This window comes from Leptidea sinapis, chromosome 26 (genome assembly GCF_905404315.1).
Source record: "Leptidea sinapis chromosome 26, ilLepSina1.1, whole genome shotgun sequence".
Lineage (NCBI taxonomy): Eukaryota > Metazoa > Arthropoda > Insecta > Lepidoptera > Pieridae > Leptidea > Leptidea sinapis.
In genome coordinates this window covers 8,231,966-8,251,758 of record NC_066290.1, presented here as the reverse complement: position 1 = coordinate 8,251,758, position 19,793 = coordinate 8,231,966, and the positions used below count along the sequence as shown (strand labels likewise).

Below are 19,793 nucleotides of genomic sequence, written 5' to 3'. Positions count from 1 at the left end.
ATAAATGATGCAACTGTATGCATAAGAATACTAAAGAGGAAATGACGGGACATACAAGGAACACGAAAAATGGTCATGAACTATAATATCTTGGTTTTTAAGAAACAAAAGAAAGGAGCGATATAGATTGAATAATAAAATACCACACTACATGGTCAAGATTGGATAGTGGTAAAAGAAAATGGTCACAACTTCACGCACAGACAGAGAAATCGAGGAAGAAAATTAGTTTAAATTATAGTTTCAGTTTTTTGGTGCTCAGTATTTCTCTGTTCTAAGGTTTAATTATTATAATAGCGGCAATAGAAACACACACTTTGTGACAATTTTAGCTTTGCAACTGTTGTGTTATGACACGTAGATACAGTTTCACACACAGACAGAGATGTCGAGGAAGATGATTAGTTTAAATTTTAGTTGAAGTTTTTTAGTGTTTAGTATTTGATTGTTCTATATAATAATAGTGGCAATAATAAAACACACTATGTGAAAACTTCAGCTGTGTAACTGCTCCCCACATAAACACCAACACAGACAAGCACACACCGCCTTCGCAGGTTGTAGGCGCGGTCATCCGCTGCAAACCACTGGCACTCGTCACTCTGACGATGGCCAGCGGCCCGCCGACGATATTACGATACGATTGATACCCGACAAGACGTTAGTCCTCGTCTTGTAATCATTCACTACACTCACACTCACACACGAACTGACTGATGGACTGACTTACACCACTTACACAATCACAAACACACTCCACAAACAGACACAAACACAAACATACATGCACACAAACATTTACACTAATGATAAACATACAAACATACATACAAACATTCATAAACACATATATACACACTTACATACATTACACAAAAACATCACCACACTCGCCGGCGAGTGTGTTTTTCTCTACTTTTCATCTTTCATCTTCATTTTCGTTCTCTCTCCTTCCCACAAGCACACAGCCGGTCCGAGGTTCGAGTCTCCTTAGGAGACGCCCCACGACTGTTGTTGCGTAGTCTTTGCGGCCTCCACGGCCCACGTCCCATGTCGCTGTAAAAGCCTTCAGGGCCAACAGCATAGAGGAGGTTTTTAGTCGGTATGGGGTCTACACTCGAGTCCGAGATATTACGCCCCGTTCCGGAGCGTAAATACGTAACTGTATTTTCCTCTTCTCTCGAAATAATGATACAAATAAAAGATGTGTAACTGTTGTGACTTATGGGATATATATTGCTGACATACATGCGGACATACGGACGCAAGAACGGTATATAAGAGATGATTACTACCTTCGGTTTCTTGAATATCGGAAACTCAAACAACAACAGACGCGGGGAAATAATAAAGACAGCAAAGTTTTCCCATGATTTTAACATGCTACGATACCGCGTAGGCGTTGCGTAGGGAACGGAGCGATACGACTACGAGCTACAATAATTATTTTGTTCATCTTTTGAAGCTCCTGTTTACGACTTGCTAATTCAAAGTTAGCGATGACTGTCCGATTAAACTTTGAGTTATGTTATATTTATCACTTGAATTTAATGTGAAAACATTGTATTTTAAATGCAATGTTCTACTCGTCTCGTCACTAATTGTCATAAAAATGTCTATAATTTCTCACGAAAGTTTTGATGGTTTAATATAAAATACATCTTCTTCGTTCAACATTCATAAAGTTTTAAAATACATTTACAATATATATATAATTACTAGTGACCCAAACCTCGCACGGGAGTAGTTTAAGAATAGCAGTTGAAAATTGTATTTTTTTTGTGTTAGCACCTTTCTGTTATACAATACGAATACATTTTCCATGGAAAATGCAAACAAGGCTCAAGTTAACCGCAACAACCCTGTTGTTGTTTTAACCTTTGATATATTATTTCTGTGACTTAATTCTGACTCGAGTGGTAAAAATGCTACTTCATGACAGAAAAGTCAAGTTTCCATGTTTCTTCTAAGGCCCGAGAGATTCATATTTGCGATGTGTAGATCTGGCTGAAGTAGTAAGAATGCCATTTCATGAAATAAACTCTTAATTCAATTGTATAGTAAAAATTCCCGCATTTTTTTTAGGACTGTTCTGCTACTCTCCTACAGATATCTTTCCATGCACTTTGATTGAGTTCACAAAGACTTGTTTAATTATTAAGACTTGTTTTAATTTTTTATAATATGTTTATTACTATTTAGTTAGTTCTATTATATTTCAATTAAATTATATAAATAAATATTATTTGGAATTTGGGGTATCTTCTAACTAAAGTGGTAAAATCTTTAACATTGGATAAGAATATTTGTATTAGAAAAGCAAAATTCAGACGGTGAGTCTGATGATGAACAGAGGCTTGGTGATCAGGTTTTTTCTCGTAGCCATTTAAGAATCGGTTGATCAGCGATTATTAAATATTTATACAGAGAATCTGGTTGATCAGCGATCTAGAGATCGCCGGAGTACGTTGGATGAGGGCAGCGCAGGACCGATCGTCGTGAAAATTTTTGGTGGAGGCCTTTGTCCAGCAGTGGACGTCTTCCGGCTGATGATGATCATGATACAGAGGATCATTACGCATTGGATGAGGAGAATGTTATGTCTCTCTGAACAACCTGAGAGTTGAACAAGACATACCAAGATTTACGATCCGTACATCACTCGAACGTTTGGCTCGGTTGGTAAGAGCGCATGGACAGAAAGTTCTTTCATAAATTTTGGTTACAAATTAAATTTTGATGCCTCTATTTCTTACCGAGTTCAGGCTTTTCGATTTGGTCTTCGGCTTAGGACGTGCTGGTAGCATGATGGTTGGCGGTGTTAATGGCGGGGTTCTCTCTCCGCTCTTGTTTGCGCTTCCGCTAGAACTTATCGTGTTCAACTTCTCCGACGAGTAAATAGTCTGTAACGACAAAATAATCCATTTAAATAATTAACGCAGCTTTAAATGTAAAATTTCAATTTCATTATGAATTGTGTCTTGTCTACAAAATCTTTAGGAGTTGCTCATCAGAAATCTGCCTTTGTGGGTTGATGGAGTTAGTGATTGGTCTCCGTAATTGTTCTGAGCCTCCCCCATAACTATTGCATTTATTTGAACCAATTGACTGCGGTTGACGGCCATTACATAAGCAATTAGTTGAAACTCACTGACACATACATATACAACGTAAATTTAAAGGCATAAAAGGCATTTATTTTCTCAAAGTTGATACCTTTACAATTCTTTTTGATGTCATTACTAACACTACCACCGCTTCGGAAACAAATGGCGCTCTGAGAGAAAAGAAGCGGTGCAAGAAACTCTCCCAGCATTCCTTTTTTGAGCTCTTTTTAATAAAATGTACAATGCACATTGTTAATGACAGTACACATTGTTATTGCTGTAAAATAATCATAATTTAGTCCCAGACTGTCGGATTACTTAGATATGATCATAATGTTAACACCAGGAACAGACATAAGCTTATATGCCTACTACTCGGCTAAGTCGAGTTAGTAAGTCTTGTGTGGGGCGATGTATATGCTTTACAACAAGATCCCAGAAAATGTTCAACACAAAAGTATTACGTTATTCAAAAGAATTGTTAAAAAACGTTTGTGTGGTAAAGGTGAACAACAAATTGGGAATGGAGTGACCGCCCTCAAGCTATTAAATAATAAGTTTAATTGTACAATGTTACTTTGTAAACATATTTTGGATGAAAAAAAAAAAGCCCGCTGAGTTTGTTGCACCCATTCTTCTCAGGCCTGAGGCATTCCTTTTGGAATGGGTGGTAGTTTCTTTTGACTTTCAATAAGTGATGTCACATCCTGTTTTGAATAAAAATATTTAAATTTTGAATTCAGCTGTAGTAGGATTTACGACAGAGCCATTTTTTAATAAAACATTTAAATTTATTTATAGATAATGCCTGAACAGTGGCTGGGACTTTATTATAAAAGTGTATACATTTACCCATAAAGCTATTACGTATCTTATTTATCTGGAATACGGCGAATACAGTGATCACAACAAACAAAATACGACGTACCAAATCAACCGGGAACGTTAGAACGCTTTCTGACGAAGTTTTAATAAGAGGGGAGATTTAAAGTTTTGTATTGGGGAGTGAAGGCTCATTGTTGCTCGAAAACGGCTAAAACGCTCAAAGTGGATTATCGGAAGGTCTGTTTCGTGAACTAACAAACAACTTATGGATGGATAACTTTATAATTTAATTTTTAATCACTTTAGGATTGGTCGAATAAGCATGGTTATTATAATGATGCGTTTCGATGATTAAAAAAAATAAAGTGGGATGTGAAGTCATCCACCATACCGATATACAAATTTATAAACTTATAATGCCTACTATTAGGCTAAGTCAAGTAAGTAAGTCATTTGTGAGGCGATGTATATGCAACAAGATCCTAGAAAATGTTCAAAACAAATACATTACGAAATTCAAATGAATTGTATAAGACTTTTATGTGGTGAAGGTTACTATAACATAAATGACTTTCTTAATGATACCACAGATTGGGAATGGAATGACTTTCAATAAGTGATATCATATCTAATTTTTAATAAAAATTGAATTTGAGTTATGAAAATGATGTCGTCGTATACCCAACACAGGAATATTGCTTTAGAACTAATAAAATTAAGAACAACTGTTTAATATAACAAAGTATATTATCTATTTTATTAGAAAATTTAAAATTATATTTTCTAACAATAACGTCCGTTATGTACCAATACAACAAGTTCAGTTGAATGGAAGACAATTTATAGACGGAGCAGAATAAATAGCGCGACATTCATTGGTGCACCGCTAGATTCAGTATACTTTAGTTCGGTTCCACGGAGATATTGGATGCGAAACACGTTCATACTACAAGTAAAATAATTGCAATGGTGAAGGAAGTGTGAAGTTCGCATTGGATAGTAATTTACGGGGCATACAATGCAAGGTATTATATTACGTCTAGTATTCATACTTATTTCAACATTTTCCAGTGTTTTATTGCTTTTTTAGACATCGGAAGGTGTTCATTGTAAGATCAATGAAGTATTGACTGTTACATTAAATTTTTACACACGAATATTAAAGTTATACCATTTACAACCACTTCGGAAAAGTTCAACTTTAAAGTTATATCAATTTATAAAATATTTATACAATTATACGAAACAAAATAATGCGTGAAAATTACTGCTTTTTTTATCAAAGTGGAGGACAGGGGTTTCCTGATGTTAACTCATCACCGCCGCCTACATTCTCTTGCAATACCAGAGGAATAACAGGAACGTTGTCGGGCTTTTAGAAAGGTGTCCGCGATCTTTTTAAAGGTACCCCCCATGTTGTATCGTCCTATAAACCGCACAAGGAAGCTTATTTAACAGTTTGGTCGAACATAGAAGTAAGTTCTTTGAAAACCACACCGTCCAGAAAATACACACACCGAAGGTGGAATTCGGCGGCAAGGATCAGATCGAACAGCTCTTTGGAACACTCCCCGTGATAAATGCGGTAGAAAACACACAATGAAACGACGTCTCTACGCAACGCCAATTGATCTAGCCGTTTACAGAGAACTAGATCACAGACAATTCAAGTAGATCTTCGTTGCACGCGGTCAAATGGTTCAAACTGATCCTGGGCTGCGCCAAGCCAGAGATGACACGCCATATGTGGCCTTCGCATTGTAGAGCGCTAGAATGTAAGTCGGTGAAGTATTGCCCTGTTCTACTTAGCGCCCAGTTTCATCGAATCCAATTTGGTTTAGCCTTCCAGATGACCGAGGAATTAGCAATCGCTCGTGATTTCGAGACCCAGTATTCTGATACTAAGCGAAACATATAGATACTGTATTCTTGATGGCACAAAAAGGCGCTGACGCCATCTAGCCAGCATCTTGCAAAAAAGTCTTACTGGTATAAAAGTCTGAAACTCACATCAGAGAGCACGGAAATGCGTGACGTTGCCGGTGACCGAGATGCTGCCCGAAGACTGTTGTCTGGTTCTGAACCCGACGATCCTTCGGGAGTACCCACATCTAGAACAATATATTTATTTATTTATCATATACAGGCGAACCCTTTTTACAAAATTTATTTATGAAAGTAATACAATATTTACTTAACTAACTTATAATAATATTTAACTAACTAATCAACACATCTTACTTTTTAATTATAAACAAATATGGTTTTACGGCCGTTCCCAATATTCAGTCTATCTCTTACTTGAGATAAATTTCGTAACTATCGTTGACTTTTCTGTCCCAATAAACTTCTCGATGGTAACTCTTATAACCTTATCCGTACACGCTGTCTGTCAATGGGACAACGTATAGCTTACCAGCGATAGAAGTCTATGGAAATTTCAATTCAAGCGTCCCAATATAAGCGATAAGAATGACTTATCGAGTATATTGGGACAGCTTCAGATTATTGACAGGTAATTACTGACAGTAGAAGGTAGTAATTTATCTCTATCTGTAGATAGTATATTGGGACGGCCGTTAGTGTGTCTGGCCACAGAAAGTAAACTAATAATATATAAATCAATCCAGTTTATCTGGTTGTTAGTTATGAAACAGTTATATGCAAAACAAATGCCAACAATTATGTTAGACCTCCATCGGCTCCACAAAGTTTACTAAATATCATTCATCGCTGCCCTTAACTAAGGACATACAAAGTATACTAAAAGTTTTGGACGAAGTGGGATTCGAACCCATGCCTCTCGGGTAACGTTCCAGCGCTCTACGAATAAGCCAATCGTCCGCATGCCTCATAAGCTGAAAATCTTGGTATGTTAGTTATCGACATCTCAAGTAAGTTTCCTAATATACAAATAGATAGATAGACACTTTATTGCATACCATAAAGACTTAAAAATAAGAAAAGCAATTGTGTGGTTTTATGAAACCACGACGAAAGTGAAACTTCTTTCCACATTATTTCTAGTATAAGCATATGTATCGAAATTATATGTAATATATTATATTTTACTCAATAAACAAACAAAATAGCGGTCAGCTGCTGTGAACTATAGGCGCCGCCCGACCGTCACGTGACATGCAACACACAGACGAAAAAGTTTGAGACGATGTAATAAAAGTTTCACTTTAGCAAATTATGTAAAGAAAAAGATACAAATATTGGGGTTGAGCAGGTTATCAACTCTAAAGTAGATCTTGTAGATGAAGTCACAACCTCAAGCACAAACATATACACACAGAAAACATGATATTATGCGTACATTTTTTTCCTTTCTCGCTTTGCAATATTTGTTTTATCTCGAATAGATTATTTATGAATTTATGATTATTTTTTATTGTTTTGTCTTAATACATATAAATTACGTGAAACGTTGTTTGTCCGCGATGGACTCCTAAACTAATGAACGGATTTTAATGGGGATAACTTCATGGAGTGCAGTTTAGTCCAACTTGAGATATAGGATAGTTTTTATTTCGATTTGAGACCCAAAATTATTTTTATTTTTAATATTTGTTTTGTGTGAATTTAGTGACGCACGGTTTGACAGTTCCGCTGTGAAATAATGTCATTATAACAGCAGGGAGCGTTTTTTACGAAATAATTCTTGATGTTTTGAAATGTTATTGGCAAATTCCTAAAAAACAGTATTTTTTTATTATCTACAGAACAACGTCGGTCAGGTCAGCTAGTATAATATAAAACCATTGTTGGCCAATGATTTGTACGTTATTACCTAGCTAATAAGAGATATAATGTGCTGTAGATTTTCTGAAATAAATAAATAAACCTGAGCGTTGAACAATCAAACTAAGATTTTTGGACTATGCGGCATACCGACAATTGGAACTGGGACTTTACCCGAGAGGGGTTCAAGTCTCGCATCGTTCATAAATTCTGGCTACAAATTTAATGTGCATAATTAATCTCAGAAGTGAGGAATATCAATTTAAAATAACAAATTGTTTTAACTATGGACTACCTAATGTTTGGGAAGTACATGGCACGTGGTTACCAACATCGAATTGTCAAATTGTAATAAATAGAAGAAGATTAGCTTGACGATATTAATTTGGCTAAGCCCTTTGGTATTACTGCAGTCCCTAGGGGGTGATAATTATAGCATCTAGTAAGCCACTTGCCCTTTGCCCCTTCTTATACAGAGAACCAGTTTTTGGTTATCATAATAGCTGTAATAAAATCTGTTTACCCAAAGATTTGCATTTTTGAATTCATTTTCAGAAATACTCCTAAGTTATGTAAAATTTAGCTCATCTACATTTGAATGAATTAACAAAACAAGAGACTACATTTCATATTAATGTAATTCCTGTCAGGGCGTTATAGTGTCACAACTCAGATTATATTTTTTATTTTTTAATTTGGAGAAAAAAAACAGCTATACGTATGCGTAGTGGTTATAATGCTAACCCTAATGATAAACAACTTATAGGCATCTTTCAGAAATTGTTCTGCCACATGGAACTAAAATCGTTGAAATCATAATATTGCATGGCGGCAATCTTGCATTTAAAAAATGATTCCAAATTTGTTCTCTGCACTCTTGAGAACCTCGGATACGATATCCATATTGTTGAAATGATAATTTTGTATGGCGGCCATCTTGGAGTTCAAAAATAATCCCAAATTCGTCCACTGCACCCTCGAGAACTTCGGATACGATATCCAATCAAAAATTGTTGCAATAATAATTAAATACGTGATGTTTTTATTAAATTCTTAATTTATATTTTATTTCTTATTTAATATAATCTAGTATTTCTTACACTTTACTGATTTAGGGAAATGTCTTTTCACTTGCAACATTATATGGCTGTCTGTGTGCGTGTTGTGACAGGAACTATAAATGAAACAATCGTTCTGAGCGTTATTATTCTATGCCTACATATATTAAAACAATTGTTCCTTTGTAATTTCTCACTAAGACTTAAAGTTTCTAATGTGACAATGACAGTTTAATTAACTAACTATTACTGATAAGGAACCTTAAAAAAATACTAATGTTACAGAATGTATAAGCCTCATTATAGATCATTTATTGTACTAATTCTCTGGTTTATTATATTTTTAAATTGCGCTAATTTAATTATATTAAAATCTAAATTGATATCAACAGAGGCAAAGTTTTTGTTACTGTTACGCCATCCATCATTTATTCCCATTAAAAAAAGAAAAACTGTGATCGGCTCGATAGTGTGAACCCACCTTTAATTTTCTCCACGGGCGGTTGATGATGATTTTCCGTGTGCCGCCGGAGTGACCGCGCGTCGCAGTATGACTTGCCACATCCATCTGCTTTGCATTCGTAAGGCTTCTTGTTGCGGTGTGTCAACATATGACCGTTTCTGGAAATTATTTTGTCATAAGAATTAATTACATTATAAAAGTCAACTGCAGAAGACAACAAACTTCGCAAATATATCGGTCTTATATCTTTGTGCCGTTTGTCGAGACACTCGACCCGTGGGGCCCAGAGGCGCGGAGAATGTACAAAGTACTATCTACACGCCTGAATAGGACTACGGGAAATCCAAGTGGTCAACGGATCAGCCTAGCTATCCAACGCGGAATAGCTGCCAGTATTTTTGGTACACTTTCCTATAGTGACAGTTTTAAATTAATGTAATCATAATTATTGTAAATATAGTTATAAACATTATTTTGTATATCTTAATATATATATATATATATATAAATTACGTGACACGTTGTTTGTCCTCGATGGACTCCTAAACTAATGAACGGATTTAAATGGGGATTACTTCATGGAGTGCAGTTTGGTCCAACTTGAGAGATAGGATAGTTTTTATTTCGATTTGGGACCCATAATTATTTTTATTTCCAATATTTGTTTTCTATGGACATATTTTCTGTTAGAGAATTTATTGACGCACGGTTTGACAGTTCTGCTGTGAAACAATTTCATTATAACAACAAGGAGCGTACGTTACGAAATAATACTTGATGTTATGAAAAATTAATGACAAATTTATAAAAAACAGTATTTTATTTATTATGTATGCGTGACATTCAGCTGTCTCATTCAATAACCATGCATAAAGTGTTCAGCGTACCTAATTAAAGAAAGAAAGTACGAAAAATCATTTATTCACTCAGGTCAAAATGTCACTTATCAAAGATTTTTCCACAAAGAAGTGGAAAGAAATTCAATGCTACTCTTTTTAATTTATATTTACAGTTTCAGCATATTATATAATGTTTTTTTTATGTGATAAGGGGTGAGGCGATCAGGACGTCCAGCTGATGGTAATTGATACGCACTGCCCATTACAATGTAGGAATTTAATTAATTTAAATTGTAATTCTTTATTTGGCAACTATAGACCACTTAAATGGCATAATGCAGTGTCGCTTAGGATTCTTGAAAAAACCCAAAAATTCTGTGTTGTACTGCAATAGTAGTGCAATTCACCCTGAGACGTAAACTGTTAAGTCTCATTTGCCCAGTAATTTCACTAGCTACGGCGCATTTCAGACCGAAATACAATAATGTTTATACATTACTGCTTCACGGTAGAAACAGGCGCCGTTGTGGTTCCCATAATTTAGCCGGCATCCTGTGCAAAGGAGCCTCCCACTTGTTTTATAAGTGATGCACCAAAATTACTCAAACGTTTTGACTTACTTGTGCAATTTAAACAAAAGACCGATGATAATAAGAAAAAAAACTCTAAAGACAAACTAGTGAAGTGGATGTATTTTATTTATTTATTTTATTTATTTATTTATTTAGAGACTTATAAAAGTGAAAACCATTTACACCATAATTTATAGACCAAAGCATTAGACTAAAACTTAAGGCTGGTGATTGCAACTGGCAGCCCAATTAGACCTAAGCCTGTGCTAGGGCTGTCCAAAAGTCCTCGGCCTAATTGTTAAAAAATAAAATATTAAAGTTTTCTAATTTAATCTAAAATTTTAATCTTATGAATTATTTACCTAACTAAACTTAATTGTTATTAGTTTTATTTGGATTATCATACATACATAAGAAACAATAAGAAAAGTTATAAAAAAAGAATAATATATATAAAATATAAGTAATATTAGTGCAACAGTGTTATTGTATTAAGTTTGAAGTATAGTTACTTGTACATAGTAAATATGATAAAGTGTCCGTGATAAATACAAATAGCATTAGCATCAACAAATCTTGTCATAAAGACATTTAAAGTTTTCAAAAGAGCAGACTAGCAAATATTTCTTCATATCCAACTTTTTTTTTTCGAGAGGGGTTTTGAGCACATAGGATTACATTAGTTGCCTCCGGAGGGAGGTTGTTGAATAATTTTGGCGCCGCAGCTGAAAAATGTCTTTTTGCGAATCCAGACGTTCGCAGTGGAACCAAACATCTTTGTTTTCTTCGCCTAAGGTGACTCTGAACTTGCTCAAGTGGAAAGTCATCAATATATTTTGCCATATATATTGCTAATTGCCATACATATAATTTTCTTGGAGTTAGTACTTTACTCAGTTTAAATAACTCTTCCGTTGGAAACCTGCGATTCTTTTTTAAGATAATTTTGAGGTTAAGTTTTTGAGCCTTATTAAGTTTGTCTAATATAGATGAGCCACATGAACCCCACGCTATAATGTCATACAAGATTAACGAGTGAGTTAAGGAAGTGTACACTCTTAATAATAGGTCAGTACTCAAAATATTTCTTAAGTTGTTTCTAACTTTCTTTGTCACCATTTCTATGTGCCCATGTAAGATGTTGGTCAACTATAATACCAAGATAAGTGGTGCTTTGGGTGCATGATAATGTTTTGCAGTTTATACAGTCAGACTTGTTGAGACAGAAATGGACTTGAATTTTTGGAGTTTCAGTTGGAAGACCGGCTGTAGGGGAGAAGTACATAAATACAGTTTTTTCTTCGTTTAGCGTTAACAAATTATTGTCATACCAGTCCTTAGCCAGACGAAGGCCACATTCCGCTTTTTGGATGGCATTATCCCATGTCGAGGCTGTGAATAACAAAACAGTATCATCGGCAAAACATAATGACATAGAGTCTGTCTGTCTGTCCGTCAGTAAAGAACAGAAGTCGTTAAGATAAATATTAAACAAAATTGGGCCTAGCACGCTTCCCTGAGGGACAGCAAATACAATTTCTGCTCCATTTTCACCGCTAACTTGATTTCCGATCCGTACAAATTGTTTTCGATTCTTAAGATAACTAGCAAACCATTTTAATGCATTTCCCATGAATGAAATGGTGTCAAAAGCTTAAGCTAGATCAATGAATACGGCAACTGTTTTGTTTTTGCTTTCATGATTCAAGACTATCTGTTTTGTTAAATCAGCAATAGCATCACTGGTTCCTATTCCCTCTCTAAATCTGTATTGATTATTATGCAAGACATCGGAGGTGTACGCGTTTATTATAATTTTCATAATTTTTTCAACTATTTTTGAAGTAATAGGCAAAAGTGAAATAGGACGGTAATTTGACATAACGTTAACTGGCCCTTTTTTATGTAATGGCATAATTATGGCAGTTTTTAATGTCTGTGGAAATATTCCTGATTTAAAGCTTAAATTAATCATGGTTGAGAGAGGAAAAGCAATTTCATTAAACAGTAATTTTAAGATTTTAGAAGTAATGCCGTCGTGCCCACAAGATTCTGTATTTTTAAGTGTTTTTATGCATTTGCTAACCTCGGCTGGGCTTGTAGGTTTCAAATAAAAAGTTTTATCTATACGGGAGAGACTAATTTTGCTACATAGGGCTTTCTCTGTAGCTCTTACTTTATCTAGATGCTTTCCGTTAAGAGCGTTTGTTATTTTATTTGCCTTTGAAGAAAAATTTACAACTTTATTATTTATTAACATGTCTTTTATAGTACACTTTTGTTTATTCTTTCGATTAGAAGCTTCATTCAAAATTTTCCATATCTTTTTAGAATCCCCTGAATATTTAGAAATTTTTATCCTATAGTATTTTTCTCTAGCATCTTTTATTATTCGGTTACATATATTTCTATATTTTAAGTAATTAGATTTAGTGATAGGATCATTAGAATATTTCTTAAATAATCCGTAAAGTTTGTTTCTATTTTGTATACACTTGAGAAGCCCGTCCGTAATCCAAGGTTTTAATTTAACTCTAGAGTGAGGAATGCTTTTAACTGAAGTATTATTTCTAATATGTGTACCTATAATGTCATGAAATAATTGAAAGGCTTTGTCAACCTCTGTTTCACTACAGATTTCATCCCATGATTGACTACTTATATCTTAGAGGAGCTGTTCATAGTCAATACATCGTTTTTGAAAGGGAGGTTTTCGTTCTTCGATATAAGAGAATTTATCTTTTGCGTACACACTACAAAGAGTTACATAGTGGTCGGTAATATCAGCTTTTAACACAGCAAATTTAGCAGCTTCGTTATTTTTTAGTCTATACATGCAATGATCAATGCAACTATTGTCCCTAGTCGGTTAGTTGCCAACTTCTATATTATGAAGGGCTAATAATGCTAAGTAATCATTTGCTTGGGGATGTATATTACCAGTAATGTTGATATTTGTATCACCCATAAAAATGATGTTTTTCGAACGACCTACCTGCTTAAATTTATGATCCAGGGAGTCTAGAAAGATTTCAATATTAGCGCAAGAAGGCGATCTGTATCTATATGTGTATATAATTAAAGTGAGCTCATTATTTAAGTCGAGCTGTAAGCAGTTAGCCCCAAAAACCTCCAGTTCTGCACAGCTAAAAGCAATACTATCCTTAATGAAAATAACAACCCCATCATTTTGAACGGGATTTATCTTAGTATGCAATGAGATATAACCAGGTAAAGTGTGATTGGAATTATGATGCTTGATCCTACATTCAGTGAGAATTAATATGTCAAAACTTATTCCAAGAAGTTCCAGAGAAACCAGGAGTTGGTTAAAATTTTTGTGAATACTTCTTATATTCAATGAAATTATTTTAAATGAATTTTTCACATTAATATATTCACTACATATAGTAAAGTTATCTGTATTAATGCAAAGGTCCGAATTCTGGTAATCATCTAGTTCAGTAGAAAATTGTTGTATATATTGAATTTTAAAATTAAAAGTATGCCATAATTTTAAGTGTGACAACCCTAGTATGATAAAAGTAACAAGATGGTTTATTGATGCACATGCCATGTTATAATAATATTATAATATTATCAGTAAAACACGGTTGCACGAGTGATACTGTGTGAACGCACTTGAACTAATAAAATATAGTATGATAGGTATTTTGAAAAGTTCCAAAACGCAGAAATTACTAATTAATAACACTCGTATTACTAGTCATATGATTTGGTTAATTTGATCTTCCGATTTAATGATGATAGATGGTGATTTCTCCTGTTTTTTTACATAGATTTTATTGTTCGAAAACCAACAATACCTGTAGTTATATTTTTTGGCGGCTTGTTTACTCAATGCGAGGTGACGCTTTGCCGAGGGAGTTAAATGCTCAGAAATATAAAAGGCCTGTGAATTTAAGTTTAGATTTAAGTAGTCTGTTTTTAGCCTAGTGCTTTGATCCTTACATTTTTTATTGAATTCCTTTGTTAAGCGCAACAATTCATTTCTTCTGAGATTACTTTTGAAGATAACAACAATCGGGCGCACTTTCCCAGGCATTGATTTCCCAGTTCTGAAGAAGGTTTGATATTCAGAAAGATCAAAGTTCATTCCCATTACATTACAAATTTTTTCAATAATTGATGATAAATTCTCATTTTTCGTCTCTCTTCCTCTTATTTCAATATTACAGGATCTCCCTCTCATCTCGAGATCTTCCAACTTGGCATCCACGTGTGTCAATTTATTCCTAATGGCTCTGTTCTCCTCTAAAAGTTGATCACGGTGCTGCTCCAAATCTTTAAGATCTTTCCTCATCGCCGTCACCGTGCCAAGTATCGCATCATATTGTCCACTTAAGTAGTTGATGGAGTCTTCAATTTTCGACGTTTTCTCGGTAAGAGTTTTATAATGGTCCTCTAACTTACTACTGACTTCTTTTAAAATTTCTTTCTTAAAGCCGTCGAAACTGTTTTTTATATAATCTTGTAGCTTCATTAAGTCCGAAGCGCTCGAAGAAGTTGGTGGCGAGGATGCGTGTGCCGGCGCTGCTGGCTGTCTCGCAGGGGTGTTTGTGTTGTCGGTGCGTCTTTCGCCCGCTCTGCATTGAGGACATTTCCACAAAGCTTTATGCACCTTTGATTCCTTTGCAAAGTTTTCTGGAGTAATTCTTAAGCATTGGAAGTGATAATGATTATCGCACACCGTACAATATTTAAGTTCGCTGGGTTTAAGCGGCTTCTCACATGCAGAGCAAGATTTAGACATTTTATAGTATTTTTAACTTAACTTGTGTCCACAGTGAAGACAACAACAAATTTAGAGCAGTATATGAGATTGATGCTATTGCTAAGACAATTTGAGCAGGCGTTATAAATTTTAAATTAGCTAGGCAATTTAGAACATGTAAGTGTTGAGGGTAGATTGATATAAATATTTGTACAAAAATTGTACACTCACTATTTTTAAGATTTACTGCTTTGTATTTGACTGCCTGATAACCAAATATACACTTTTCACTGATTATGCTATCTATTTAAGGTCACAGAAAAAAATACCGAAATAAGTATGTATATAAACACTTGTTGCAATATTTATAAATTAAATTAGTTTCACCGTAATTGAACACGACTATTTAAGTTGACGTACTGAGGGTAAAAAAAGAATATATATAAAGAGGGTAAAGAAAGTATGAATTCGTATATGCTGTAAACACGGACTAGTAAAATAATAAGGAGTCCGTGTCACCTTACATAACAGTGTAGCACCAAAACGAGCCGATTTACGTGTAAATACATAGCCTCACGCACACACTTACACTACTAGAGGCCGATAGGCGGCCATTATGAAAATTGTCATCGTCTGTGACAGATCAGTTTGCGTCTCGATAAAATATTTTAAAAATGCCGTCGTGCGTTGTGAAAAAGTGTAAAAACGATACTATTCAAGTATTTGTGGCCATATATGATTATTTTAGGGAGAAAAATTGTGTAACTACATACAACTTTCATACATTATTGGGCCAAGATGTAAAAGGTTGAAATTAGTGTCAATAAATACCTTATAAATTAAGCATCACTGAAAATTTGAGGATTTTTGTCAATCTGGAAGCTGAGTTATAGGAGGTTTTCTAAAATTGAGGTTATGCAATATATGGGCAACAATCTATATTAAAAGAGCTGATTGTAGAAATGCGATTGTTATTTTGTTGTATGATAGCGATTCTACAAGTTTTGCAATATCAGAAGTCAAATAGAAAGAAGGAAATTATCAATAAAACAACGGAAAACACTCAAATGACAGATCGTGTAGTTATGAAACGAGTGATTGACAATTGACGTTCTAGACAATTCTGTTGCTGTCACTGTCAGCACAGATAAAAAATAAAAAACGAGATTCAGAATCAACTTTTTCTTCGATCGATTTCTTTATAATATTAAGTTGATATTTAATTTTTTTAAACAAAAGACATTATGTTATGTTAATAATAATGTATTTTTTTACTAAGGAACTTTTACTGAATCAATCATTTGGTGCAAGTGGTTTTGGGTTAAATTGTATAAACTCATTCACATTAATCATCAAATAATTATAGTAATCGATATCCCATTTTAATCGTGAATTAAAGATAATGACAATAAAAACTTAATTTTAAGATTACTCGTTTTCTAGATTGTGAATTAGGCTAGTTTTGTATATTTTGAAATATGACAATTTTTTTAAACCATATCTCAACTTATTACATTTTAGCCCAGAAATCCCCGTCTCCTTTGATGCCATTGAGTGTCACGCACACAATCATCTTTACAAATAGCCAATACACACTACAATATGAAATTGCCTTAATAATAAAGCTATTGTTCTTAGGTAGTCTAGTTGGAGCGCAGCGGAGACCAATCCTTAATATAAGCTTGTCCTGTTACAGCAATTGTTACAGACAAATGCGTTGACACGTCCGATGTAAATAGGGATAGTTATATACCGTGAGACGATAGTCACTATGTACAGTCAATACTGGCGTTATCATGTTCACATTAATATTCATATGGGAAGTTTCTGTGTGTTTTATTAATCACCAGTTGGCTAGCATTATGCAGTTAACAGAGTGATTTAATTGAGCTTCATAGTGTATCACTGCAATAAAATAGGAACGACATACAATTAAGTTATTTAGGAATTAACATAAAGTTAATCATCTATACTTATAATAAATCTGTAGACATAAAATTTCTGTACAAAGAAAAACAATGATCAAAACCGAGTCAGGGGAAAACAACATCAGGACAATAGATTTATATAATTCTAAACTTGTTCAAATCGAAATACCTTCTCTCAATAAGTCATCAAGTAAAAGAAATATAAACTTAAAATAATTCTGAATTTCTGAACACACTTTTTGTGCATTTTCTGGGATAACTAAAATAATATACATCGCCCAAAAATATCTCTTCACTCAATTTAACCGAGTAGTAATAAGCATAACTAGTTTACGTTTACGTGTTAACAGTTTATAAAAAAAAATCGATATTGTGTTTATAGACACACATAAATAATCATGAAATGTGGTGCCGACAGTTAATTCATTATTTTTCTTTATCATCGTCATCATCAGCCGGAAGACGCCCACTACTGGACAAAGTCCTTCCTCAAAGATTTCCACGACGATCGGTCGTTATTTTAATTTATAATTTCTTTATAAAAGTTAAAAATAAAACCTTCCACGTGACAAACACACGGGCCAAACTTAAAATGACTTATTTTAAAAAAAAACTTTTAAAATGTGTGTGAAAAAGAGAGATCGATATCGGCAACACTCTTCCCCCGCGCGACTCAACACGCGTTGTTTGTGTAACCTTTCAAATTACTAAGAACTAAGATACTCACAGATGATCCTGCCTCTTAAAGGCTTTGGCACAGGTGATACAGACGTACTTCCTCTCATCGCTATGTGTTAACTTGTGCTTAGCGAGTGCTGACGCGTTGCCAAATATCTTATTGCATACCTGCAACAAACGTTACGTGAATACCGGGAATATTACGGCGCATTTGTGTTGCCAAATGCCAACATATGCAGTTACTTAATGTACAAGTTAAATTTAATATCCTATAACAAGAGTAAATCATTTGCGTTCAAAGAGACTAGGAGCCTATTGTTTTGTTTTGTTTACATTATAATTATTTCTTATTATCTGAATGTTTGTTCCTGTTTTTAAGTTTAGTTTAGTTTTCTTTCTGAAGTTTCCTATATCTAATACCTTAATAATAATAAGGATGACTCTACGGTGCAATAATAAACCATAAGCTGGATATAAAAAATGAAATATTACGTAGGAGACTCGGCTGTCAACGCGGGTACTTCTAATTTTTACCCACACTTTTCCCGCTTCCTTCGCACGCCTATGTCAGTTAGGTAATCGCTGTTCGTCGTTCCGCAATTACCGCTCGTTTGCACACTATTTGGCGATATTAGTAGAGAGTACATCGTGGCAGTATCGACAACCTAAGGCGTGCATTCCTTTCTTCCGCCATTTTCTTATTACCGCGAACCGCACCTCTTTTAACCGACTTCGAAAAAGGAGGAGGTTCTCAATTCGTCGGTATGTTTTTTAATGTTTTATTATTTATCAAGAAATTGGGTAGATATCGTGCGCATGACGTCAAAATATATTAAGGTATACTCGCGTCATACATAACTTCACATGATAAGATAATCTCTTCTTCAACTATGATCGCCTGGTACCAAAACACTATTTATTATTAATTTTTTCGTGTAAGGTAATTCTATCTCATTCTCTCGCCGGCTGAATCCTATACATTTATTTACTTGTTTTTGTCCGTATCGTCTCGCTTTTTCGTTTCATCGAGTTTAAAATCACAACAATTCTAAAAAAAAATCAATTCAATAAAAATAATAAATATAACGATGACATAATATTAATGTAGCAAAATTTTTCAAATATAACGAAATGTATTTGTTTCAATTTAACTCTCTCTCTTCAGATGCCAGTAATTTTCGTAGAAATCAGTCTTGAAGATTCCTTGTCAACCCTTGAGAATTGTTTTGAGACCGGGATTACATCGTATTAATTAAAGATGCCTTACCCCGAACTCTTATAAATACTTATTTATTTCTCAGACATTACATTTTAAGCGTTGCTGTAATATTATGAATGGCGCTTATCTTTCGACATCCAAAAATTTTGATAGATTAAACATTTTTGGGATATTTTCTTTGCGACCGAAATTAATAATTCATGTTCCTAAATACATGGTATGGTGTAGGGGCTTTTATATCCGCGATTAAGTCAGTTACCATTGGGAGGCTCCTTTGCACAGGATACCGGCTAGATTATGGATACCACAACGGCGCCTATTTCTGCCGTGAAGCAGTAATGTGTAAGCATTATTGTGTTTCGGTCTCAAGGGGTACGTAGTTAGTGAAATTACTGGGCAAATGAGACTTAACATCTTATGTCTTAAGGCAACCAGCGAAATTGTAGTGCTAATTTATGAGTTTTTCAATAATCCTGAGCGGCACTGCATTATTACAATGCAGGGCAGGGCGTATCAATTACTATCTGCTGAACGTCTTGCTCGTCTCGTCCCTTATTGTCATAACGTATGTTGAAAACTTGTTGAAAGACAATGTTAGCACACTTTTCTCCTTAGTCGGTTA

The 19,793-nt window shown here is 34.4% G+C and overlaps 1 protein-coding gene across 2 annotated transcripts in view; it reads right to left on the bottom strand.

Moving 5' to 3' along the window:
• LOC126972325 (uncharacterized) overlaps nt 1-19,793 on the bottom strand; it is a 768,748-nt gene that overhangs the window by 33,794 nt on the left and 715,161 nt on the right. For both annotated transcript variants that reach the window (XM_050818997.1, XM_050818996.1), the window contains 4 exons: nt 18,002-18,120; nt 9,219-9,358; nt 5,943-6,043; nt 2,757-2,903 (listed from right to left, as the gene is read on the bottom strand). In XM_050818997.1, coding sequence (XP_050674954.1) covers nt 2,757-2,903; nt 5,943-6,043; nt 9,219-9,358; nt 18,002-18,120 — 507 coding nt within the window. The remainder of the gene's footprint in view (nt 1-2,756; nt 2,904-5,942; nt 6,044-9,218; nt 9,359-18,001; nt 18,121-19,793) is intronic.